Here is a 24,779-nt window from a genome sequence, read left to right as displayed (position 1 = left end):
TGCTGGACCCTCCCAGCCAGGATGGGACAGGACAATGCCCTCCTGGACCTGGTACCTGCAGGCAGCTTCACCTTCAGGGTGATTCCTGCACCTGGGTCAGGGCAACCCCCGGTATCAGCACAGGCTGGGGGACGGAGGGATGGAGAGCAGCCCTGCCGAGAAGGACTTGGGGGTGCTGGGGGATGGAAAGCTGGCCACGAGCCGGCAATGTGCGCTGGCGGCCCAGAAAGCCAAGCGTCTCCTGGGCTGCATCCCCCGCAGCGTGGGCAGCGGGGCGAGGGAGGGGATTCTGCCCCTCTGCTGCGCTCTGGGGAGACCCCCCTGGAGCCCTGCCTCCAGCTCGGGGGTCCTCAGCACGGGAAGGACATGGAGCTGTTGGAGCGGGGCCGGAGGAGGCCACCAAAATGGTCAGAGGCTGGAGCAGCTCTGCTGGGGAGAAAGGCTGAGAGAGCTGGGGGGGTTCAGCCTGGAGAAGAGGAGGCTGCGGGCAGAGCTGACTGCGGCCTCTCCGTGCTTAACGGGGGGCTAAAAGAAAGGTGGGGACAGGCTTTTTAGCGGGGCCTGCAGCGACAGGACAAGGGGGAATGGTTTTAAACTGAAAGAGGGGAGATTCAGACTGGACAGAAGGAAGAAATTGTTTGTGCTGAGGGTGGTGAGGCACTGGCCCAGGTTGCCCAGAGCGGTGGGAGATGGCCCATCCCTGGACACATTCAAGGCCAGGTTGGACGGGGCTCTGAGCATCCTGATCTGGGTGAAGATGTCCCTGCTCATGGCAGGGGTGGGACTGGGTGGCCTTTGGAGGTCCCTTCCATCCCAAACCATTCTGTGATTCTATGATTCAGGCCCCATGAAAACGCCTCCCAGGTGGGGCAGCCCCAGGCCCAGGCAGGGTGAGGCTGAGAGATGCCAACTCCTGCCTCTGTCCCTTCCTTTTTTGGGGCTGGTGCATCCCCATCCTCAGTGGCTGCAGCAGGCTGATGCCTGCCCGCTTTCCCTCCTCTCCTTCCCTTCCTCAGGGTCTCCTACCCAGGGAGAAACACGACAGCAGCGCTGCTGGGGATGGCCAGGGTTGCAATGCCACCTGCTGATAACCCGCAGCCACGCTTGCAGCGCGCCGCAACACACAAATCTCATTTCCCATCGCCGCTTTTAGCACGAGGGTGACTTTGTTTCACCCCGGATAATCCTGCAGATGCACAAGGCAGAAACCCACCGTGCAGGGGGTCACCCACCAGCACAGCCCGCGCCTCCGCAGGATGCCCCACCTATGGTTTTAATGACGGCCTCCTGGAACATCCTCTCCTCGTGCTCTTTGATGATCTTGGTGCTGACGCCGGCGGTGCAGTCGTAGCTCCCCGTCAGCGCGTAGTCGATGCTGAGCCGCAGCTGCCTCAGCAGGGTGTTGAACACCTCCAGCACCGTGGGACCTGGGGTGGCGAGAGGGGAGAGACGGCAGAGCATCGCCGGAGGAGAGCGGCAGTTTTCCCCGCGGAGACGGAGGCTGTAGTTTCCCCCAGGACAGTGTGGTTTATACCTCCCACTACCCCATAAAGAGGTTGAAAAACAGTCTGGCCAGACACACAGTGACTTTTAACCCTGACCAGCTTCCCCAGTCAAGACAGGAGAGAAACGTCCTTCCAGGAGCACCGTCAGCTCAGCATATTCACAGCAAGCCCCTGAAAATCCCTTTGCCCCCTGCCATGAAGGCAAAGGCAGGCATTGCATTCAACCCTCTAGGTTTAGGTCGCTGCATGTGGGCATAGGTGTTGAGCTTGGGAGCACCGAAATGGCACAGAACAGATCCCCTGGATGCTCCAGACTGGATCTCCCATCACCAGCTCACGCCAGAGCCCAGCCCAAACCTCTGGCACCTCTCCCACCGCAATAAAAGGGTGAAGGGATGGATGGAAAGGATAAATTTATCCACTTACCTACAGATCCGGAGGCTGCGATCACCGCTGCCTCCGAGAGGACCTCCACGATGCCCGCGCGCACGGTGGCTGCGCTCTTGCTGTTGGCATCCAGGTGCCCCAGGAGCTGCTGGATCACGAGATGGGAGTGCTGCGGCTGGAAAGAGAGCATGAACGTCAGCACGGGTGCTGCATGCACGAGGTGACAGCCCATTTCTGCAACCCACATGGCTACCGAGGATCAATCCTGCACCGAGTCCCTGCCCAGCTCTTTCAAGACAGCTCCAGATGCAAAATGAGAGGGGGCACCTGGAGGAAGCCTGTTTTACATGACTGAGCAAGAGCTTGGAGCAATTTGCACGGGAAAAATGATCTAAAGAGCTGTACAGATCTAAGGAAGTTGTGACAATTAATCCTGGGGATTTCGGGGAAAAGGGATTTGATTTTTGCCAGGGTTTCCCAAACATGTCTATACTTCAAAAGGGTCCTGCTGAGTTATTGTGACCTTACACCTCCAATATGCATTAACAGGATTTTATAAAATCTAGTAGCGCTGTAAAGGGTTTTAGGCAGTTTACAGGATTAAAAAGAAGAAACGAGAGCAGGGGGCTGCGGTCTGCTTTTCACTTTAAGAGTTCTCCAAGCAGAGCTTGGCTGAGTCCAAAAGCGAAGCAAACTCCCAAGGGGGTGAAGTGGGGCAGCAGGTCTGGGACAGCCTCAGCAGAGTGGGAGCAGGGTGGGAAGGCAGTACCATGCCCAAAAGCATGCAGGGACCCATGCAAACAGAGTTCCATTGAGATCCACATGGAAAAAAAGGATGGTCCTTTCCCGTCACTTTGGGGTTTACCTAAACTGCATTTCCACGGCCCTCAGTGAGAAGGGAAGAACCCAGCAAGGGTCTGCCTCTGAGCACCCTCACGTTGAAGGACAGGGGGGCTGCAGGTGCTGTTGCGACGCCTGGTTTGCCCAGGGCACGTTTCACCCCAGACAGCCCCTCTCCTTTTCTGCAGGGATGAGGAGCTTGGGCTGATTTACACGGCAGCGATGTGGAAAGAGGCAGCTTTCCATCGGAGCCCAACTGCTTCCTTTGGAGCGTTTCACAGCACGCTGCTAGCCCGTCTGATTCAGCAGGGCTTTGCTTTCTGCTGAGAGGGAGGGAATTGCTCCCGGGACTGAGATACAAGCTCCACGAGCAGCATCCTAAAACACGCACGGCTGGCACACAGCCAGGCTAACTAGCCATTTCCCCGTGTACCCGCGGGGCCGCCAGCCCACACTGCCGTACACCCGGAGCGTGCCGGTCTCCAGCCTGTTTTGGGGCACGCTTGGTGGCCGAGCTCATTGCGAGCGCTCGGATTCGGCACCGCTGGGATGCGGCAATGCGGCGGCAGAGGCTCTGACTCAGCCCAGCCGTGGAGGCAGACGCGGGCGCTCCCCAAGCATGCACGTGCGTCCCCAAACAGTGCTGCCGGCCGGAGTCCCGCCAGCTCCCCACCTGGATCGAGTACATGATGATCCTGAAGCAGCAAGTGGCAAAGATCTTCGGCTCCCAGAGCGAGTGGTTATCCAGGTGGCTGGGGAAGAGATGCAAACGGAGGGGAAAGTAACCGTCGGTCCCCCAAACCCTGCAGGGGTGCAAAGCAGCACCAAGCACCAGGGATGGCCAGAAGCAGCAGGGAGCAAACACTGCAGGCAAGGGCAGGGACACAAACTCCTCTCCGGCGTGACTTTTCTCAGCGACAGGTATCTATCCCATGCCACCTTCCTCATTGCATCCAAAAATGAGAGCTCTGCCTGAAATCCAGTCCCCATCTCCAGTACCGTGCCCAGGGGAGCCAGAGGAGACCATGCCTCCACCCTAGCTCTGGCCCATATTGGCCTTTTCCACGTGCCTCAGTTTCCCTTGTGCCAAAACCGAGGGATACACAACTTACATGAGGACAGGTTTGATGGCGTTCTTGATGTTGCCGTACGCCGCTCGGCCCAGCAGCTCCCGCAGACACCTCTCCGCCAGCTCCGTAGGACTCTCCTTCTCCTTCTCGGTGGCTTGCAGCGGGGAGGGGGAGCGGCTGTGAAAGCAGAGGAGGGCGATAAGAGCGGCGCTGAGTGTGTGACAGCAGTGGGGGAGAAGAGGCACAGAGCACGGCCAGGGAAGGTTGAAGCAAAATGGTTGTGGCATCTGCCCGCACCCCGTGCTGCATAGGGCCGTGGGCTACCCCTGGGACAGCCCACAGCCACCCCGCAGCAGCCAAATGTCACCCTGCCAGGCAGACAGGGCAGCTCCATCCCAGCAGAGCCCAGTGATAAAGCGCTGCTGGATTGGAGCCAGATCAGAGAGCAGCATGGGTGCATGGATTGCAGAGGAGGGGGACGTGCCAGGGTGGCCCCGCTTGCAGCACCAGGCTGTGCCAGGCAGCAGGGACAGCCCCTGCATCCCTGGGACCGGGAGGAGGATCCCGGTGCTCAGTGTTGGAAGGGGAAGGATCTTATCGGTGAGGACGCAGGACATAATGTCCTCCCAGGGTGGACACAGCCTCCTGGGGGAGGAAGAGCAAAGCAGTCATGGTTTGGCATGAGTCACCCTGAACATGCATACCCCAGATAAGATCCATCCCCTTTTTCCACACTCGGGCTGTTGGGTATCACACAAACACCATGAATGCTTTTTCCACCTTGATGCTTCAGTTTAGAAGAAAAATGGAAAAGGCATTTGGCCAGAAGCCAGCTTCCCAGGGCTGATACATCTCTCTTAACCTTCAAAAGGAAAACCCCAGGAGGAATTCATGCCTGCTTCTCTGCTCTGCGCTTCTCAGCTAAGCAACTCCCCTTCAAACACCCAGCTGGTGGCAGGCACGCAGCCGGCGGGGGGTTACGCCAGAAGAACGGAGGGACAGCGAGCAAAGCTGTATTTCAGTTCCTGAGATTCCTCTTGCCTGGCTTTAAAATAACTGCTTCGGTAGGATTTAAGCAGGAATCCCTCACAGAGGTCAACCCACTGAACAGGCAGCTCAGAGCCTTTGCAAACAGCATGCCTTAACTGCAGGGACAGCGCAGAGAGCTCTGCTCCACGGGAGTCACGGTGCCCTGCAGCGGCCAAGGCAGCAATAACCTTCCCGGCACCGGGTGACGCACAGAGCTCTGCCACCTGCTGCATCCTTCAGTGAGGTACTCGCAGGGTTTCCCCTCTGGCCACTCGCCGCATTTTTCATGAGCCACAGGCACAAATCAGCCTGCAATGCCTCTGCCCTGCAAAATCTTGCTAAAATCAGCCCTGGGGCCCCAAAGCCGCTGGCGGAGCAGATGGGTCATGGCAGCAGCAAGCACTCACCTTTCGGCCTCCTCCACATGCTGTAAGTTGAAGAGCAGTGAGGGCACGATTTTGTCCATGTGCTGGGGGTCCCAGATGTTGGCTTGGAGCTCGTCATTCACCGTCTTCCTCACCACCCCTTGCAGGCCTTTAATGCCGGACATCCGGATCCTGGGAAACAAATAGACACCAAAATGCTACATATATAGCATACGTTATTTTACATTTATATACACATATATACACAGGTTAAACTGCAAGAAGTTGGAGAGAAGACACTGATATCTGCGCTGCTGGAGAGGTTCAGGCAGGCGATGCCCCAGTTCCCAGCTCCAGGCCTGGTGTACCCCAGGGCAATCCTTCCACCTCGCGTCCCCGAGAGACATGGCTTCCCGCAGCCCGACAGACGCGAGCGGGAAAGGCTCTGAACCAGCTAAAATCGTCCTGACAGCAGCAGCCGGCTCCCATCCATCTTTCCCGGGAGGCCCGCAGGCAAGCAGCAGCCACCGAGATGGAGAGGTGGCACCAGCGAGCCTGGCCTCTCCAAAGGATTGTTTTGGGACCTGGGAGGTCTCCGCTCTCCAGGTGCGGCATGCATGGAGGGTTTTCCCATTTCCCCCATTCCCAGCAGCGGCAGAGCCTTGCTGTGCCCGTGGGGATGCTGGGTGCTAGGGAAACCTAGGAGCTTTTTGACACCTGTGTCCTTTCTGGGACCAAAGATCCTGACTCTGCTCTAGTCAACAATAAAGTCATCAATAAAAATCTCCCTACACAGCAGGATTTCCAGGTTTGAAACCAGCCCCTCAACATCCACTGCCAATGGCTGAGAAAGACAGCATGTGCTTATTTGCAGAAATAAATGCATTAAATAACTTGCTCTGAGGTCTCCCTAACACGTTTTGCAGATCTAATCAAGGCAATAATCTGACTGAGACACAATTCTTGAGAGAGGAGAGTTGAGCAGGACCAAGGCCCCAGGAAAGCAGCGTGCTCCTTTTTAATTACAGGAGCTGCCAATTTTCTCTTTTCCAGTCTCCAGTAAAATTTAGCCAGCGTCACCAGTGCCCTGAAGGTCAAGTGGAAATAATGAACCTTCTGCATTATTTCCTTATTAAGGAAAAAAACCTGCCTGTGAGTCTGCAGCGGTGAAAGGAGGCGAGTCTGGTCCTCAGAGACAAGCCTCTGCTAGGAGTGGCGAACCTCAGGGGTTCACCCTCTGCAAAGCAACCAGTCCCTGGTACGGCAGCACCGGGAACAGCACCAAAACAACGCGCTGAAACACTGCCTGGCATCTGGGCTCTACTTAAAACTCATCTCTGGCAGCAGTGGCCTCCTGCCCAGAAGCTTCCTGGCGAGAGCCGCGGGTGCTATGCCATCGGTGCCTCACAGGGCCATTTCAAACACCGGGTCTTCTTAAACCCACCACCGGCAGGCCTGGCCTTGGCAGCAGCAAACAACATTAATCTGTCTGCTTTGGTCGTAATTAATCCCCCTGGGGTACACTTCCCATCACAGCAAAGCAAGTCACTCCTCGGTGCTGTCTAGAGAGATGTAACCACCTTTAAATGTGGAAAATAACAGACCACACAGCTGCAGGAGGCAGTTTTTGAGCGAACGTTCATTCTGCTAAGAGCGGGGGGCCTCTTCCCATCCTCACCATCCTCCCTTTTGGGGCTAGGATCGTTTCCTTGCCTCCTGCTCTGAGCTCCAGCTGCCTGTGGGCCGTGGCCCTGCAGCAAAGGTGAGAAATGCTTAAAGATTCACTGAGGCAGCCCTGTGACAGGCAGACTGCAGGCATTACCTGCTCACGTTTTGCCCAAAGAAAAGAATTTGGAAGGCCGAGGGCACGGTTGTCCCTTGTCCTGCCATCGGCCGTGGTCAGAGCGAGCCAATGCCTGAGGGCAGCTGGCCTTGCACTCAGGACAGCAAACGCAAACCAACTTCTCTCACACACATGTAATACCGCATGCAATATCCCACCAGCAACAGGCTGGATATGTGCTGCGCTGTGTTTTCTAGGCTCCTGTTTCATCTTTCCATATAGCCAGCAGGGTTTAATGCTTGGCAAATAAGGGAGGGTAAAGACCAGCAGCCTGAATGCACCCAGCTCTGGGGAAAAAATCGCTGTGCATCTCCGTCACAGCACAAAGCAATCAATCCACGCACAGCCTGCATCCAACCTGTCCCCAAAAGTAGGTGCTTCTGCAGGAAAGGCGGGGGCTGGAGGCAGAGGGAAGCCCCCCCAGGACGTGTTCGCAGAGCCGGCGGGGCCAGGGCCACCCTACTCACTTTGTCCGGATGTCCAGGTCGTCGTGGCTGGAGTGGCACATCTCACTGAAGCGGGAGACAAAGAAGTCGTAGCTGCGGTGATAAGATGGGGTGTCCTCCTCGATGTTGGCAAACTTCACGAACTAGGAAGAGAAGAAAGAGGGGGTCAGCCCAGAGGGCACGACAACAAAAATATTCTTAAAATTCCTCTCCAAACCAGCAAACATTTGTGGGCTTCAGCAGTTAGGGATCCCTAATACGCAGTACACGCTAGTAACAGGACATATATTTGCCCCCAGCTTCTTTCCGTCCTCCCAGGCACAAAACCTGGCCAACGTTTGCCAAACGCTGCTGCAGGGGTGAAAACAGCCTGGGAAACATCAGCGGAGAAACCAATTGCAAGCAGGTTCTTAACCACATCCCAGATCTCGCCCGCAGCACCCGGCAGCACGTGGTCCCATCGCTCCCTTCCAGCTTGGCTGCGCCAACAGGCGCGGAGCTTGCCAGAAATGCCAGCTGACCAACAGATCTGGCTTTTAAGCTTTCAGGGAGAGAATTAAGGAGGAAGAAAGGATCAACATGTTTTCAAGCTTTCCTCTGAATTCCAAAACTTATTCACGAAAAGATGGGAACAAAGGGTTAGGCAGGAAGGGGGAACCTCAACTCATCCAATCATGCCGAGAGGGGGAGCTTTAAAAAAGGAAAAATAAATAAAACCTCAATAGCACAAGAGCTGCCACAAAATCCAAGGCTGGAACATACAGAGCATTCAGCCTGTATCCACCCAACGGCGCCTGGTGCTGCGAACGGACGAGGTTTATCCTTGGCCTGGGACAAGTGTCGTGCCACCAAGTCCCCGGGCTTTATCCTCCCGCTCGGAGCAATGGCGAGAGCGGCCGCTTGCCGAGATTTTAGGTAGAGAAATCTGTTGGCTGCTTTTGCGCTCCCATGCTGGGAAAGCTGAGGCTGCTTGCATGAGCGTGTGAGGAAGGGAGAGGATGCTCCCTGCCCAAGCAATCCCCAAAACCACCCCAGCTGTTAACTGGCCAAGGCATCAGGACTGCTGGGTTCCTCTTCCAGCTTGGAGGACCTAAACTACCTCCAAGGGGTTACCTGGCCACCCGGCATTTCTTAGGGTGCTCGGCACCCTCTGGAGATGCCACGCTGCACGGGAGCTCCTTCTTTACCCCAACCCCATCCGCAAGCTTTTCTCAATTCTTGCTTTCTGCATTTGCTGGCATCCAGCCCTGCCGGGAAAGCAGCAGGCAAAGGGCCCACCGGTGCCCCTCCGCAGCTGGCAAAGCCAGCCCGCCCGTCCCAGCGCATCACACAGGCGCTGATTAGCATGCACCCGCTGCGCCAGGCTATTAATAACGTCAGCTGCAAAGGCTGGCTCTGCGCAAGCGAAGGAGCCGGCTCAGCCCCGCCAGGAACTGTTCCCAGAGTGCAGGGACCAGCTCCAACTGATAAAACTCCTCTTACTCACCAGAAAAAATGCAGGGCTGTTATATAAGAAACCCCTGTACCAGGCAGCACACAAAGTGGGTTTTTTTTAAGCTCACAGCAATTCCACGTGCCACCGGAGGTGAGGGCAGGATGCCGAGCCAGGAGCAGCAACCGGGCTCCCTGCGGCAGCTCCGGGAGAGCCGACCTGAGCGTCCCGTGGCCAAGAAGCGTCGTGAAATAAAGGAAGGAAAGGGCTTCTCTGCAGCCGGTATCTGCAGGTATCAACCTCACACCCACGCGGAGGACAGCAGCTCGTTTCATGCCATCAGGCAACCAAACAGGACCATCTTATCTGCGCTCCTTAGGCTGAAGCTGTTGAGGCCCCGGGGGTTGCCAGCCCACCCATCCACGCCCTGCTCGCCTCTGTCCTCAGGGGACAGACATCCCCGCGCGGTGCCACTACGCCCGGTGACGCTGGATGCCGCACAGCATTCACATCTGCCAACAGCTGGAGGCGGCTGCCCTCCCTGCATCCACTTGCAGCCTGCAGCCTCCGGCGGGGCCAGAACTTGTAAAAAGCAGCCAAGAACAGAGAAAAATCAGCCTCAAAGCCTCCTTGTTCTGTCAACGGGACATTTTTAGGACTCTGCCGCTTGCTAACGGACTATTACATTTTTCCAAGACTTGGCTGCCTCTACAAGGGTGCTGTAACATGCAGCAATTACGGGAGGTGCCCACCCCGGTCCCACTGTCCAGTGGCACAAAGCAGCCCCAGGACACATGGAAATGACCCAGCAAGAGCTGGGCCGGCAGGAAAGAAGGCATCAAACCTTCAGGGAAAGCAATTTATTTTCACTAACGGGCACCGCATCCCAGCCGAAAAGCTGTTCTGCAGCTTCATGCTGTATTTCCACTGAGAAAACAATTTGAAACTTTGAAATGCAACACTATTTCTGTTGTTGTTTGAAGGGGTGAGGGGCTGGGCAGCTTGGAGCTCCCGTGCTTGAGGCCAACAAGGTCCAACTGAAACACGGCTGGGACAAGCAGGGAGCAAGCGCAGGGGAAACGCGAGGAGCGCAGCTGCCGTAGAGAAGCAAAACAACGTCTGGGAAGGGATAACGCTGCCACCTATAAATACATCAGACATAAATACATCAGAAGAGGAACATCAAGGCGGGGGAAGAGCTGTTTAAATGAAAGATCAATGTTGGTTCAAGGAAAAATAAAATGGGAATGACATCGAGCTCGAAATTAGATGGTTCCTACCCAAAGCGGGGAGGTTGCCCAGCAGCCTCCTAACGAGGATGAGAAACCAAAGTGGATTTAAGCTGCAGCTCCATATGTTCACCCTGGGGATTACAGGATGGGGTTATAGCGACCACGGGATGCTGGATTTCTGCTGTCGCCTCCAGCGCTGTGGCCGTGGAGCCCGGCGGGCTGGTCCCCGGGATCAGCCGCTCCGCAGCACGACGCCTTGGCTCTGTGCGAGGAGGGAGATGTGTTTCAGGCGAGATTTCACGCCGCGGAGAATGACTCACTTGGAGCAGGTTTCTATAAACAACCTCCTCCTGCCTTTGCCATCAGCTCCGTTATTGTGAAGATTGCTCGAGACAGCACCCTCTAATTAAGCACGAGCCTGAGGCACATTCCTCATTAGCAGATACAAGAAGAAGTGTTTCATTATCATTACTCACTTTTTTATAAAAGCCCACAAGTTTTCTGTGCTATTTGCCCTCTGAATGCCGCCGTGCTTGAGAAGGCAAAAAAAAGCATCACTAAACCATCATTCCTGATCTGGACTCCTCATTAAAACACCCGCTACTGATTCCTGACCGCAGTGACAGTGGCGCTAAGAAAACACCTATCCGTGGTCCAGGACCACCTCTCCTCTCCACGGGTGCCTGAACACGGGAGGTTTGCTCCGCACGGGCAGGGAACACGAGGCACGGCTCCGTCTTGCCTTGACCCAACGCGTCCTGCTCGAGGATGTCTGTGTTGGGGCCGGTTCGCTGAAGCCTCTGCTGTGGCACCGTGAGCCCCTGCGGTGAGGACTGTCCCCTCCCCGGCTCCATGCTGGCAGCTCCTGTTGAGGTTCAGCTCCACGCCACGTGCCGGTGGCCCCTCTGACGCAGGGCTCTGCTTGGGCACCATCCAAGGACCTGAGGAGCACCCAGAGAGCGGCCACGGAGAGGGAGACACTGGCTGAGTTGAGCTTTAAACCCTACCTCTACCCCAGGTCCCTCTGGACCCTGGGACAAGCCCTGCATTTCCCAAACAGCTCAAGGGCTGGGCAAGGGGATATTGCATGCGTTTGCAGGCCGGGCTGCACTGCCACACAGCGTGTTTTCTTAGCGAGAGACCCAGCTGCTTGCCACTGGGACGGATCCAGGCAGCTCCAGCATGTCTCAAGCAGTCTGGACAGCAAGTGGCACCTCTCTGGTCTCCCACGGAGCTTGGGCCACCCTTGGGCAGAGGGATGTGGGTGCTGCCCAGAGACCCTGCTCCCATTGCAAGGGGCTTTCCCAGGCAGCCCCTGCAGCATACCCAGGGCTTACGGTGGCATCACCGCACTGAAAGGCCACGGTAAGCTGTTGTTGGCAGTGGGATTCGACTGATGGATCAATCCTCCCGCTTCGTCAAGGGCTGAGCATTAATAGTTTTGCCAATGGGCAGCTCACATCGCTTTCAGCTGGGAGCAATTAGCTGCGAGGGAGAAGGGGCATGAAAGATCTCCGCTCGGCCCCCCATGCCTCAGTGGAGGCATTTCCAGCCCCGCGGGTGGGACCATGCCGGCTCCTGGAGGAGAGAAGCATCACGGGACGCAGTGCTACCCTGTCCGGGAGGCGTCAGCGGGAACATTGATACCGTCCCTCTCCCCGTCACACACGGCAGAGAACTAAAGCTCAGGGCTGAGCTGTCTATGCATTTCCCAGGCACTCGAGACTGCATCTACCCAGTCCACCCTCCTGCCCGCAGGGTGATCAGCTCCATCTAAACCCCCTCTTAAAAAGCAGCAAGGACAGATGCTGCTTGTCCAAGCCGAGCTACCAGGCACCAGCAGAGCCCTCGCAAGCCTGGGTGTCAGGTACACCCAGTGTTCCCAGTAAAAACCAGCAGAAAGGCCATGCACAAGTGGCTGCTGGCTGCCAGCCAGGATCAGCAGTTTGGATTCTGGGAGGACGTCACCTTTGTTCATCCGTGCTTCTCCTTTCCCCTCATTTTATGTCTGTGACCGACACATCCCCAGCCAAGCCATTTATTGCAAGCGGCAGCTCTATTTAAGCCAGCCCTTTTCAGAGCACAAAGAGCTCCGAAAATCCATGGGGATCACCTCCATCACCTCCTAAGTTGGTCTATTGTCCGAAACCGCTGACAGCCTCCGTGTCCTCGGGCTCGTTTAGGAAAAGCTGAATTCAGGAGAGGGAAGGCATGGCAGCAGAGATCCGAGACCAGCGACTGGTCACAGACAGCAAACAGCAGGGACAGCGCGCAGGCAGCCCAGCTGGGGTCTCAGAAACCTCAGGCATGGCAGGACACAGGAGAGGAGACACCACAAATCCTCCCCTGCAGCCGTTCCCCATCCTTTCCCAACAAGGTTTCCTGCCCTGGCACTGTGCCGAGATGTGGGGGTGACAGGCAGGGTGGAAAGCCAAGGACAGGGTCAGCAGGGTGCTGCCACCTCCCGCTGCGCTCCTACTCACCGAGTTGGTCCCCAGGATCTGCAGGTTGGGCTTCTCCGACTCCAGCAGCTTTGCTACCATCTTCAGGAAGCTCTCCACAAAGAGGTTGATGCTCTGGCAGTGGCAGGCCATGAGGAGCTGGTCCAGGGCCTCCATGGCAATGCACACGTACCTGGGAGCAGGCAGAGGCCAGGGTCACTCCCCGATAGCAGCGTGGGCCCGTGGCCATCCCTCCTCCTCCCCTCTCCCAAACCGCCTGGGTGCCCACCAGCAAAATGCCAACCTCCTGCCCTGACCAACCCAAGGAGAAAAATTTTACACCCAAAATACTCTTGGGATATTTTTAGATGGTGTTGGCTGCATCTTTCCTCCTAGCGAAGACCCAGCTGCCCCAGGACCAAGGCTGCCAGCAACACCTTGCATTCCCCCCCCACTGTTTGTGGGCTTCCCCTGCCCCGAACTGGTCTTTTTATCCCATGAGGGAGCGCTGAGCTTTGTACAGGGTGGGCTCAGCATCAAACACAGCCTTTCTCCCAGTCCCAGCTGGCCCTGGCCAGGGAGGAGGGACAGGACGAGAACACAGAATCAGACTGATGCTCCAGAAAAGCTCTGCTTAAATACAGAATAAAGCAAAGCGTATTCACATCACCCCAGAAGTCCCCGGGGCGAGCAGGGTTTCCTCCAGCAGCGCACAGACCAGGATTACCTTGGCTCAGTCATTCAGTCTTGGCCCTGCATGCTGAACGGGGACAGGGGAAGCCCAGAAGATGCTTCTAATACAGCAGCAAGACGGGACGCATCCATGCCAGGTCCTTCGGCCATGCAGGGGGCACAGCACATCCCTTCACCACCCCTCCCGACCAGGCTGAGCTCACCCACAGACCACCCTCAGGCAGCTGGCTTCGCTGCAAGCTGCTACGGCACATCTTCCAGACTATTTATTAAACGAGTCCTGCGATGCTCCTGCCTCTGAGAGCGATGAATTTCGATCGGGTGCCCATTACGGAGGTGGCCAGATGCTTACACTGCAATTGCAGAATTTCTCAGGTGTTGCTTTGTGTTTCTAAGACGAATTGGACCAGTTGCTCGGAGTGGCTCTGGCAAAGCCTGTTCACAGGCTTGTCCTGCAATGCTTTCTGCACCAACAGCGTTTGGTTCATTACCAACACGGTGGCCGGAGCCCCTGGATGGGCTGCTTGTGCAACGACTACACTGACCTCCAGCTGCTGGTCGCCCACTGTGTGCGTAAAGCCCAGCGAAGAAGCAAATCCCAGCCTCTGACCGCTCTGAGCAGACTTTTATTCCAGCTGGAGTTGCCCAAAACACAGAAAAAAACAAAATGGTGATTGCACTGAGTCCCACAGCTCCAGCTCTTCTTGCAGGACCCCTGGGGTACCCAAACACCTGACACAGACCCGGTACCAGGACACTGGGAGTAAAACAAACTTTACAGCTCCTTACCACCTCCCTTTGAGTCCTGCTCTCTGTGCAGCTGTGAATCTTTGTACCACGGCAGCTCACATCAAGCCCAGATCTGCCACGGCCAAGAAAGCAGGAGGTGGCAAGCCTAGATCTCTCTGTATTGAGCACGATTCCTCCTTCAACCTCCATTTTCCAGCCGGGCAAGGAGCTGGCTTGAATTTGCAGCCTGGGTGGCACGCAGCAGCCACCAGCTTGTGCTGCAAGAGGGAAACCCGAAAGCACGGAGCTCGCCAGCAGCAAGGCAGGCAGGAGCCGCGCGGCTCCTTGCGCCAGCCCTGCCTGCGCGTTAAAGGGCAGCTGGGGAGGCAAACCGCCCTCTCGGAGGGAAAAGGAGGTGTCTGAGAAACCCTGGATTTCCAGGTTCCAGCTGGTAAAACACAGCAAGACCGATCCCTTCTCCTGAGGCCCCAGAACTGTTGAAATGTGGCTCCAGTCTTGAGCAGATTCTCTGGTGTCTTGTAGCGTGGTTGAGCTCACGCCGCAGCCCGTCCTTCAGACACCATTACAGCTCTTCCAGATACTGTGAAAATAAGCAGCCAGCTATTTCTGGATCTGTGAGGCTCCTACCCATCTGTCAAACTGGGTTAGAACTGGCCCAGAGGGAAAAAAAGGTATGAAGAGGTGGCCGACAACCAGCATGAAGCATCAAGCTCCTTTCTCATATGAAACAAGGCGGAAAACATTTTATGCTCAGTATTATTGCAAGAGCATGGCTTCTCTTTTGGGGACAACTGGACACAGGCCACCAAGACGGAAAAGGGACGCTTGTGGAGTTGTCACCTCCAATCTACCCCAACCATCCTCTTACAGATGGTGGGTTGCATTGCTGCAAACTCCAACAAGAACACTTTCTCCTTTTAGCAATAAAGGTAAGAAAAAGATGACACCCAACAGGCCTGAAACCAAGGCCACCTTCATCTTACAGGTGGGAGAGGCACCCACGTGCTCAGCTGCTCTTTCAAAGCCCGGCTGCGGTGGCTGCGGCGGAGCAAGCCCTGCTGCTCCTGCCAACACCGACCTACAAACAAAAGGTTGATCCAAACCCGTTTCAGGCATTTCAAAGTTAGACTTTGAAAATTAGCCAGTGCTCCAACCCAATTACGTGCCTATACGCACAGGCAGTGGAGGAGGGAACACATTCCCCCCCTCCACCCGCTGAGGCTTGTCATTAGATGTCAAAAAATCTTTGAAAGCCTTTCTTTTCCCAACATAGCAAGCAGAGCCTGTTAACAGCCGCTTAACTGCATAACATCAGGCAGAGCTTTGAATGTCCTGTCACTCCCAATGACGGGTGATGCGGATGAGGCTTTGAAGGTTCTCCAACTTTAACACTTCTTAGGCAGGCTGCTGGCTTCTCTTCCCCCAGGATAAAAGGCAGGCTGAAGTTCGCACCACGAAGCTGAGCCATGTTTGTCTGCCGCGGCTTTGTTCAGGAGACAACAAGAATCAATCCGGGAGCTATTTCAAAGGGAAGGAGCCCTCCCGTGCTCCCCCAGCATTTCTAATCAGGGCAGTCAGCTATTTCCAGGCAGGTGCTGCTCTCCTTGCAGTAAACATGGCAAAGCTTGGCTGGAAGCGACGCGGGGAGGGAAGACGAAGGGAACGGGGCCCAGCCAGGACCAGGTCAGCCAGACAGAACAGACACAGCAATCCCCATCCAGCCCAATGCCTCCCCATCACGTGCTCTCTGGAAAAGCGTCACCGTAGCTCAGTAGAGATTTGCATGGGGCGCAACACACCCAAGCTTGTCCTGAATAACCCCCAACAAGCTGCAGCGAGGGCCACCCTGTTTAGCTGCTTGCCCACACCTAGCGAGGCTTCCATCTGGCTCTGGAAGAGCCACTGGGGGCTTTTAAAGGCCAGGAGGGTGCCACAGGCTCCTGATGATGGCCCAGAGGGATGATGGCAGTCCTGCTGCTAGGGACAAACATTATACACACGCAGACTCCTCAAGCACAGACAGCACGATGCCAGGGAAACGCTACGTGGCTCCCAGCTTGCCTGGTCCCTTGCAACTTTGCAAGGAGTTTGCACATCCCTGCGTGCTCCCATGTCTCGCTTTCAGAGGCAGAACATGCTCAGGTCTCTCTGCAGTGTGCTCATAGCTTCAGGACACCTTGGAGCACGCAGGACCTGCGTATCCCACACATCCTCCCCCTTGCCTGAGCCCCCTCTACTATCTAGTGGCCCATCGTTACACCAGTCACCGGGGTGGCTGAAACAGCCTCCCAGCCCTTACCCATATCGGTGCCGGCTCACGTCTCGGATGAGCCGCTCGGAGAGGTAGGCACCGATGCGATCCAGCTTCTCCGGGGCAGACAGGGCATAAAATGTCAGCTTCTCCATGTTGGTCTTCACCAGGCCATCCTGAAAGAGAGCAGCACAGAGGTGTCACAGCCTCACACCCAGACCCAGCAAACATCAGGAGCAAACCTTGGCAGTGATGCCAGAGGTCTGGAGGACGCCAGTCCCGTCCCAGTGCTTCCCCACACCTTGTACACCATACGAGAACTGTTTGCCAGCCCCTAGCAATGCCCCAGCACCAAGGGGGACAGGGGCAGACAGGGACATCACCACCTCCAGGCTGCTGAGGCCAAACAACACAAGTGTGCCAAGCTGCCAGCCGCAATTGACAACTGCAGTGCCTCCTCCTCTCCGCATGGCTCGGCAGCAGCCTCCTCTCTTGTTCAGCTTTGCTGCCAGTGCCAGGACAAAACAGGCGCTCACCACCTCCCCAGGTAATCCCAGCCCCGCTACCCCCAGGCGGGAGCCCCTTTTCCACTGCCTTCGCCTCTTGGCTGTGAAAAGGAGACGGAGGCCAGATTTGGGATGCTCCAGGCGCAGCTGGCAGGGCATCCTCCATCTCCAATTCAGCAAGGCAGCCAGCAAGGCACCAGCGTCCCCACACCCTGGAAGCATAAGCAGCTTCTGAGCTCAAAAGCCTGGTTGAGGCCCCAGGAGACCCCCGCTCTTACAAGCTGCTTTCCTTATCCTGCAAAGAGAAGGACGTACGCCTTCAGGTCCAGTCCCCCATCCTCCCATCCATCTGTCCTCGGACGGTGCATCTGCCCAGCACCTCCGGGAAAGGAAGCCTGTCCCTCCAGGCCGATGTAGCTGGAGGAGCTGCTTCTGTATTTCTGCTCACGAACAGGCTTTAAAGGAAAATCCAACCCTCCAGGCATGGTCTTAGGGAGTCAAAGCATCGCCCGCCTCCCAGGAGCTGTTTCTGGGTAGGTCAAATCACGTCCCTGCAGCCTGAGCACCAGAGCTTCAGCGCGTGAAGCACCGGAGCTTCGGCGCATGAAGCAGCGCCTCGTTTACCTCTGGGTCCTCAGGGAAGATGTTGTCGACAAGTCTTTTGTAGCGGGGACGCAGGGCGCCGCAGCAGCCGCACACACCTGGAAGAGAGGAGACAGAGCTGGTCAGCAGGGACAAAATCCTCAGCTCCAGGGCAAACCCCTGTGTGGAGGTGCCTTTGGTGGAAGACATATCCTTGGATTCAGTAGGGAAGAGGACAGGGCACCAAGCTGACGACATCCCAGAGTTTTGCAGCCAGAAAAAACAAGGGAAGAAAACCGCAGCTGAGAGGCAGGGAATTGGCTGGTGACCAGCATCATTTGACGTAGGACTGCAGGGTTATCTGCTTTTCTCACCCAAGAAAGCAGCCCCCAGAGACCCAGATGCCCAAAGTTCCCCTAAATCTGTGCCTCTCTATTTCACGAGATCCTCTTTTGCAGGTCCTCAGCCCAAGAGCTCTTTCCTCCGACCGCTCACCCGAGGACACGCTACTCACACCCTGCCCCACGCTCCCCACGGAGCCAGCAGCGATAAAGAGAGCGCAGGCTGCTGGAGACAGCAAGACAGAAAAAGAAGAGAGAGCATCTTATGAAGGCTATGAAAGGAAAATGCCTTTCCCTGTTTGCAGCTCCAAAGCTGAGCTGTTGAGAAACACCAAACACCTTCGACTGCCTCCCTACCTTTGGGCTGCCGGACCGCGGTCACTCTCCCCCGAGGCGGGCACCAAGTGACCTGTGTTTGGCAGGACACCGACACAACCACACCCAGCCCCTCTTTTTGAGGGGCCTCACGTGTGAGAGCAGCTTGTCCCTGATGCACAAGCTGTGCCCCGCGCAGCCTCACCGAGGGCCAAAACCCCTCGCAGCAGCAACTCTGCAGGCCAGCGAACGGCGGGCAGCAGCCTCGTCCCAACTCAGAGCGAAGCAGTTAGCCCTAGCCGCCAAATATCCCAAACGTGGCTGCGATCCCCTGCTCCGCTTTCGGGGAGCTGCCGAGGGAGAAATCAATCATTTGCAACCTGGATATTTCTCCCTGTGCCATATCGTGTTTCTCAGGGCCGCAGCACAGCCTCCGCAGCAGCCAGGGATCCCCCCGTCTTCGGCTCGGGGATGGCTGGCGGTCCAGGCGGGCTCTCGAGCATCCATCGTGCTTCCACACGCACCAGAGAGTTCAGCATCCATGGGCACCGGCGCCCTGATACATCCCCCTGCGAAAAGCTGTACCAGCACTGCCCTGCCTCCCGGCCGCTGATGAATATCCACAGAGTTTGTTTATTTAAAAAAAGGGGAAAAAAAAAAAAAAAAGAAAAAGAGATTGTTGGACGCACTACCCTCCCCAGAGCCGCTCCGAGGGCTTTGCATGCCAGGATGCCCCTGCTCCAGCACAATGCATTTTTTCCCTGGGGCATGGCGTTACTCGGATGCTGCACCCCACGGAGCAGACGGGTGTCAGCCACCCCAAAGCACCGGCCTTTGCGAGCCTGGGGAAGCGTGAGTAATTCGGGGCCGCTTTTTGGCAACCGCCGCCGAGAAGCAGGAGCTGGGGGGGACAAAGGCTGCACCGGCGGGAGCCGGCGACCGCTCCTGCTGGAACGCATGAGCTCACGCCTGCTCGCGCCAGCTCCCGGCACTGGCACCGCTCGCTTCCTGCGATGTGCTCGCTCGCTTCCTGAGCGCGTCGCCTCCGGCGGCGGGCGCTTACGCGGGGGAGGCTGCCGCTTGCTTCGGGGTCCCCTTTGGGGTCCCCAGACCCAACGCTGCGGTGGCAAAGAGCTCCTTCCACCTCTGGTGCTCTCCCTGCAAACCCCTCACACCTTCCCGCTATCCAATATTTTATTTCTCGGTCTCGTATCTCCTGCTCTCCCTCCTCCTTTCTCAGCTGCCTGTGATCGATTTTGCTCTTTTTCCAAAGTACCTTTAATCTGGCCTCTTAATAAATTCTCGTTTGCCATTCACACAAACGAGCATCTGATGATCTCCTGAATCCTCTTAATAAATTCCCCTCGCCTGGGACGGCCGAGGCGGCGTGACTTGTCTCACCTTGCTGGCCCACACGTCCCTGCCGGTGTCTCAGCATGGGCCCTGAGCTGTCCCTGCAAAATAGCTGGAGAGTTTCCCCGTAAGCAATCCCATTAGCCGGGGAGCCAGGTCCCCTCCACCTCCCGCAGCCTCCTCGGTAATTATCTCACCTCCAGAAATGTGACTTTAGAGTATTTTCAGGACTAATGCACATTCCTAGCCCTGGGAGAGGAGCAAAGAGCCCAGCCACGTTCCCAATCCACCACCTTCATCCTGATGAATGAAGCTGAAGAGCAGACGCAGCACGGATCCCATCAATAATAATTGCATAATTAAATCTCATGCCTTCCCTCTCACCTAACACGACCTCTTCTTCCAGAAGGAGGAGATTTTTTAAGGTCTCACCTAAAGAAAGCAGCAGCGGCAGAGAGACAAAGACCCGAGGCGCCCGCCAGGAGAGGGGACCCGGGTGACCCCTCGGCCCCACGGTGTGGGGGGACGAACACAGTCCAGACAGGGAAAGCAGGAACGTTGCTCAACGCAAAGCCACATCAGGTCACCGATGAGCAGGATCCCACCATGGCCCAGCAGAAGGACAGGGCTTCCTCCAGAGCAGTGCCTCCAGAGGAGGCTCTCTGATGTCTAGTGAGAGGGCTGAGCTCCCTGCAGCAGGGCACTGAAAGGGTCTCGCTTACTCTGCTTGCATGAAACCAAGAGAAACTTTCCTTCCCCAAACCTCTGCCTTCTCTCGGTTTTGCCCAGCCTGGACATGCACAGGCACAGACAGGGAGACTGTAAATGCTTAAAAAAGCAGAGTAAAAATGACACAGACCTCGAGGAAAAAACAAGGGAAGATCTTCCTCTATTCCCCGCCGCCAAGGGCTCTCCAGAGAGCAACAAACCCAAGTCTGGTCCTGATGCCAGGGCTGAAGTCAGCCCTGTGCTTGGTCTCTATGGGACCCCCCAGCCCCTCACAGCACCAACCCCTAACGCTGGGGCTAGCAACAACCCCCCCAGCCAGGCTACCCAACAAGGGTCTCAGACAGACATTTCTTCTTCCAGACACCGATTTCCTTTAGCACCCACCACGCTGACCCCATGCACCTTGTGCCCTTGCACCAGCCCCGCAGCCACAGCTTCGGCCCCGAGCAAGGCACCCACCGGCAGCAAACCCCCACTGCTGCAATGCATTCCTCCAGCCCAGGCTGGCACAAGGTATTTAAAAAATAGAAAGATGACACTGAAGGTCACCGGCAGCCAGAGTGGCTTCCCCATCCCAGGAGATCCAACCCAGCACCCTGGGGAAAAGCAAAGCGGGGAGAAGGTACCTGCTCCAGCCACGTGCAGCATCTCCCAGGAGCAGACAGGGCCGGCGGCACAGAGCCGCAGCGCGGGGCCGAGAGCCCAGGTAGTCAAAGCCATCGCATCCGAAGCAAACCGGGGGGCTCAGGGTGCCGGGTACCGCTCTCCTCCTTGCCGAGCGGTGGCCAGGGCCGGCCCAGCGGCAGCATCGCTGCAGGGGATGCTCAGCCGAGCGGGAGCAGGCGTTTAAATAAATAAGGGAGCTTTCAGCACGGCTGCTGAGTCACCGAGGCGGCTCTGATGGCAGCTGGGAACGGCGCTGGCTTTGCTCTGCCGGCGTCTGCACCGGTACGCGGGGGCGGCCGGGGAGCTGGGCATTTCGGAGGGCCCCAGAGAGGGGGGACGGGGGCGGTTTTTCAAGGTCCCTTGAGCCCAAAGCTCTCCTGTTCGGCACATGAAGTATCGCTCATTTGTGGGCAGCACTAACAAGGGGGAAGGCTCGGCAGGTCGGAGCTGACCCCGAAACAGCATCCAGGGATGCGACAGACACGCCAGCACGGACCCGCACGGTGCGTCACGCTCTCCTCCTGCTGGCAGCCCGCCGCTGTGGGAGCCAAGGGCGTGGATTTTCTTAAAGATCACATAAATCAAGGCACGGAGGAACGTGACTCAACCCTCTCCCTATGGAGGGAATAAGGGGGGAAACTCGGGAGCAGCATCGGCTCCCGCAGGTACCCATGATATGCGCGTCACCTCCGTCTTGCACCCACCTGGGACACCCCAGTGGCATTTATCAGGCTCTTCACCGCCACTCTCGGCCGCGGCAGGTCACATCTGCGCTCTTGCCGGGGGCCAAAGCGAGCCAAAAGGGCCTTTTGCTTTAATAGCTCAGCTCCAAGAAAGTCGATCTAATTGGGGATAATTGCGGTCTTTCAGTCCCAGTGAGTGTGGCTTGCTAGCATAACCCCCGCTTAGCTGCTCCGATGCCGACATGAGCCCTGAGGCTTTCTGATAAACTCACTGCATGTGTTTCCAGGAAGGGAGTTCACTGGTACCAGTTGTAACTGGGGTTTTTGGGATCAAGTACGGCCAGCTGAGAACGGGACACAGGCCCAGCTCACCTCCCGAAACAACCGCGCACTCTCCCACCGGTGCTCTGACCTTAAGCCTTTCCTCGTTAATCCCCTCCCCATCCCCATTTTAACGGCATCCTGGCAAGAAGCACGGCTGGAAAACCTTATGGCCATATTATTCGAGGCCTGGAATTTACTTAATAAGGGCACTCCAACTGATTGCAAATAAATCTTAATTAAATCACGTAAAAATCCCTCACTAAACCTAATATCCCATGAAGGTCGCTCTCTCAACCCCAGGCAAAAACACCAGCCCGAAAGTAGGGGGGCTACCGCCAGCCCAGCATTGTCTTCGCCCGAGCCCCGCGCCGAAGCAGAGACCTTTCCCTAATCTGCTCAGCAAAATCTCATTTACGCAGCTGATGTGAGAGTCTCCTTCATACCCATCCTCTGACTCCCTCAGCACTTTGGCACCCGGTGGGTGAGTCCTGCCCGGGGAAAAGGATGAAATCTCCCTTCTGCGCATTGGAAATGTCACTGAGCGATATCCAAGTTGGTCCAGAGAACCATTAGTCCTATTTTCCATCCGCCCCAGGGTGGGCAGAGGGATGGAACAAGGAGTCCCAGACCATGGGAGGGGAGAAAAAAAGATCAGGGAAGGCAAGAAACAGGCAATGCTGGCAGGGAGCAGGGAGGGACTCGGTGCCACGAGGGATGGAAGAGATGTAGGGCGCAACTTGCAGATCCCTCTCCTTCCCGAAAGCCGTTCCCAGGGAAAAGTCCGGAGCCATAAGCAAGCATGGCTGGGAGCTCCCCTGAGGGAAAGCCTCGCTCAGGTGCTCCTCTGAGCTTCTGCCAACAATTTAAGAGGCAGAAAACCCCACATTAAAATCCAGCTTCTGCGCCAGCCAGCCTCCATTTGCCTCCACACCACCACAGAGCCAGGGCAGATCCCGATGTAAATAAATCAGCACAACCCCACGGGCCGGCAGAGCTGTAAAGCAAGCCAGTAAATCTCTCTCTAATCGCGTTTAAGAGAGCCAGACGCACTGGGTGCTAATTAAAACCGTGGCCCAATGCTCTCCTCGCAGCACGCCGTGCAGGGAAGGGGACGAGGACAGCAAGGTGCCCCGTGCCCTGGCAGGGGGAGGCGACGGCAGCCCCCGAGCCGGGAGGGGAGCCGGATCGAGCAGTTCAGATCAGCGCAAAGAAGAGCTGCTGGAAAAGAGCAGCCATGAAAAGACGGGGGACCCTGAGTGGCTGCATTAAACCTCTAAGACCTTTCGTGGGGGAGGCAGAGGTGGGGAGGGGGCCGAACCCAGCTCACCCCCGCAGCTCTGTAATTTGGAGCAGTGTCCTGATGTTAATTAATAGTTCCTGACCTTCCTGAACGGTTTGGGCTGCACGGCCACGGCTTGTTCCCTTCCCCGCTCATTAATCACCGCTCACCCAAGTGTCCTTCAGTAAGAGTCAGCATCTGCAAAGGGGGTGTTATACAAGCTGACAGCTCGTCTGTGAGCAGAGATGCTTTCAGGGACGTTGCAGAAGACCCAAACCTCCAAGGGCAGCACAAGCCAGCAGCGATCACAGGGAGCCGCCTCTCTTGACGCCGGCGCGAAGGGACAGCGAACTATTTTGAGGCACCGACAGCAAAGGAAGAGCAGAGACGCCCAGGACTGGGGAGCCAAAGCTGCTGCTGCCAGGACGTATTTCTCATGTCGCTGAGCGGGATGGACAGGAGCACGCCGGAGAGGGAAACGCTCTCCCAGGCGTCGCCCGCAGCCCGCTCGGAGCCGTCGGCGCAAAGCCTTTTAGCTCAGCAATTAAATTCGCAGCTTCCCCCTGGCACTCCTCCATGCGACGCTCTCGCCTTGCTTCCACCGACGCAGCCGGGGCAGACGCCGCGGCCGGGGGGAGCAAAGCGGCTCCACGCGGCGCAGCTCTGTGCTGGGGCTCCCCCCAGCCTGTGCAGGGACCCCCCAAACGGGAGCTGCTCCAGAGGCCAAATCCATGCTGATGCCAACATGCCTGAATCCCACCTGGAATTGCCCAAACACACTCCCTCCCATCTTCCCCCCTTCCAAATGCCGACAGCTTGAGGCACACAGGCATCAAATCCAGCTTTAACAACTCCGTGGTGAGCGGTGGGACATAAATCAGCCCCACTGCCAGCTTACGCCAGTGACGGATTCGGCCCTCCATTATTTACACTTAACTGCTGGGCCGAGCCTGCCGCTCCAACACCACAGCGCGCGTGCAAAGCTTCAACAGCAGCCGGATTAATTAATATTTCACAGCGGTGATTAGACTCGGGCATTAAGACCACACCAGCCCTTTTGCACACAGGGGAAACCACCCATTAAGGGCAGAGCTGCGCGCCGGGAGGTTTGCATTACGTACCTGGCATGCCAGCAGCACCGATTTGAGGGGAGGAGAAGGAGAGTTAAGCGCCTTAATGGGTGCCTGGTTTCATTATACAACGCATGGCAGAGGGAAAGCTGGAGGGAGGAAAAAGCTTAAATAGCAGGAAATTCACTCAAACTCTGGCCTCGACACGGCTCCTCGATGCGAGACGTTCACCGGTTGTTGCGTGGACGTGGTGTGTCTGGTCCGGACCACGTAGGTGGGGAAGGTCTGACGGAGGCAGCCGTCCACCCAGCATCAGAGCCGGCCTCCCAAAACTGCTTAATTAAGAGCAAGGGTCATTTTGCAAGCGCAGGGCCTTGCCCCACGCAGCACAGAGCCGGATGCGATGGAAGGGCCAAGGACACGGGAAGGCTGGCAAGTTTGAAAGGTTTTTAGAGAAAAAAAAAACAACCATGCAAACTCCCCACCCTATTTTGCATGCTCAACAAAAAACACAATAAGGACCTTTGTGAGATGCTGACCGCACACGTTTCTCTGGTTTCCTATTTCCCCAAGATACGCTCCCTCAAAGCCCACGGCCAGTTTCAGTTTCTGGCAGAAAATCTGACCGAACACCCTCATTTACAGAG

General features: G+C 56.7%; 1 protein-coding gene across 7 annotated transcripts in view; it reads right to left on the bottom strand.

Annotated features, from left to right (window-relative positions):
- The window catches only part of EFR3B (EFR3 homolog B), a 49,436-nt gene that overhangs the window by 10,807 nt on the left and 13,850 nt on the right, over nt 1–24,779 (bottom strand). For 3 of the 7 annotated variants that reach the window (XM_087776615.1, XM_087776617.1, XM_087776618.1), the window contains 9 exons: nt 17,415–17,491; nt 16,333–16,460; nt 12,633–12,783; nt 7,507–7,628; nt 5,239–5,388; nt 3,845–3,979; nt 3,406–3,484; nt 1,932–2,067; nt 1,266–1,427 (listed from right to left, as the gene is read on the bottom strand). In XM_087776615.1, coding sequence (XP_087632741.1) covers nt 1,266–1,427; nt 1,932–2,067; nt 3,406–3,484; nt 3,845–3,979; nt 5,239–5,388; nt 7,507–7,628; nt 12,633–12,783; nt 16,333–16,460; nt 17,415–17,491 — 1,140 coding nt within the window. Of the gene's footprint in view, nt 1–1,265; nt 1,428–1,931; nt 2,068–3,405; nt 3,485–3,844; nt 3,980–5,238; nt 5,389–7,506; nt 7,629–12,632; nt 12,784–16,332; nt 16,461–17,414; nt 17,492–18,408; nt 18,512–20,736; nt 21,259–24,779 lie in introns of those variants that run through there. The other 4 variants (XM_009467388.2, XM_087776614.1, XM_087776612.1 and 1 more) reach the window with 3 other exon arrangements.

The sequence above is a fragment of the Nipponia nippon genome, unplaced genomic scaffold (assembly GCF_047370975.1).
Source record: "Nipponia nippon isolate SJK-2023a ecotype South Korea unplaced genomic scaffold, ASM4737097v1 scaffold_4, whole genome shotgun sequence".
Classification (NCBI taxonomy): domain Eukaryota; kingdom Metazoa; phylum Chordata; class Aves; order Pelecaniformes; family Threskiornithidae; genus Nipponia; species Nipponia nippon.
The sequence above is the reverse complement of the archived record's forward strand: the minus strand, read 5'-3'. Positions and strand labels throughout refer to the sequence as shown.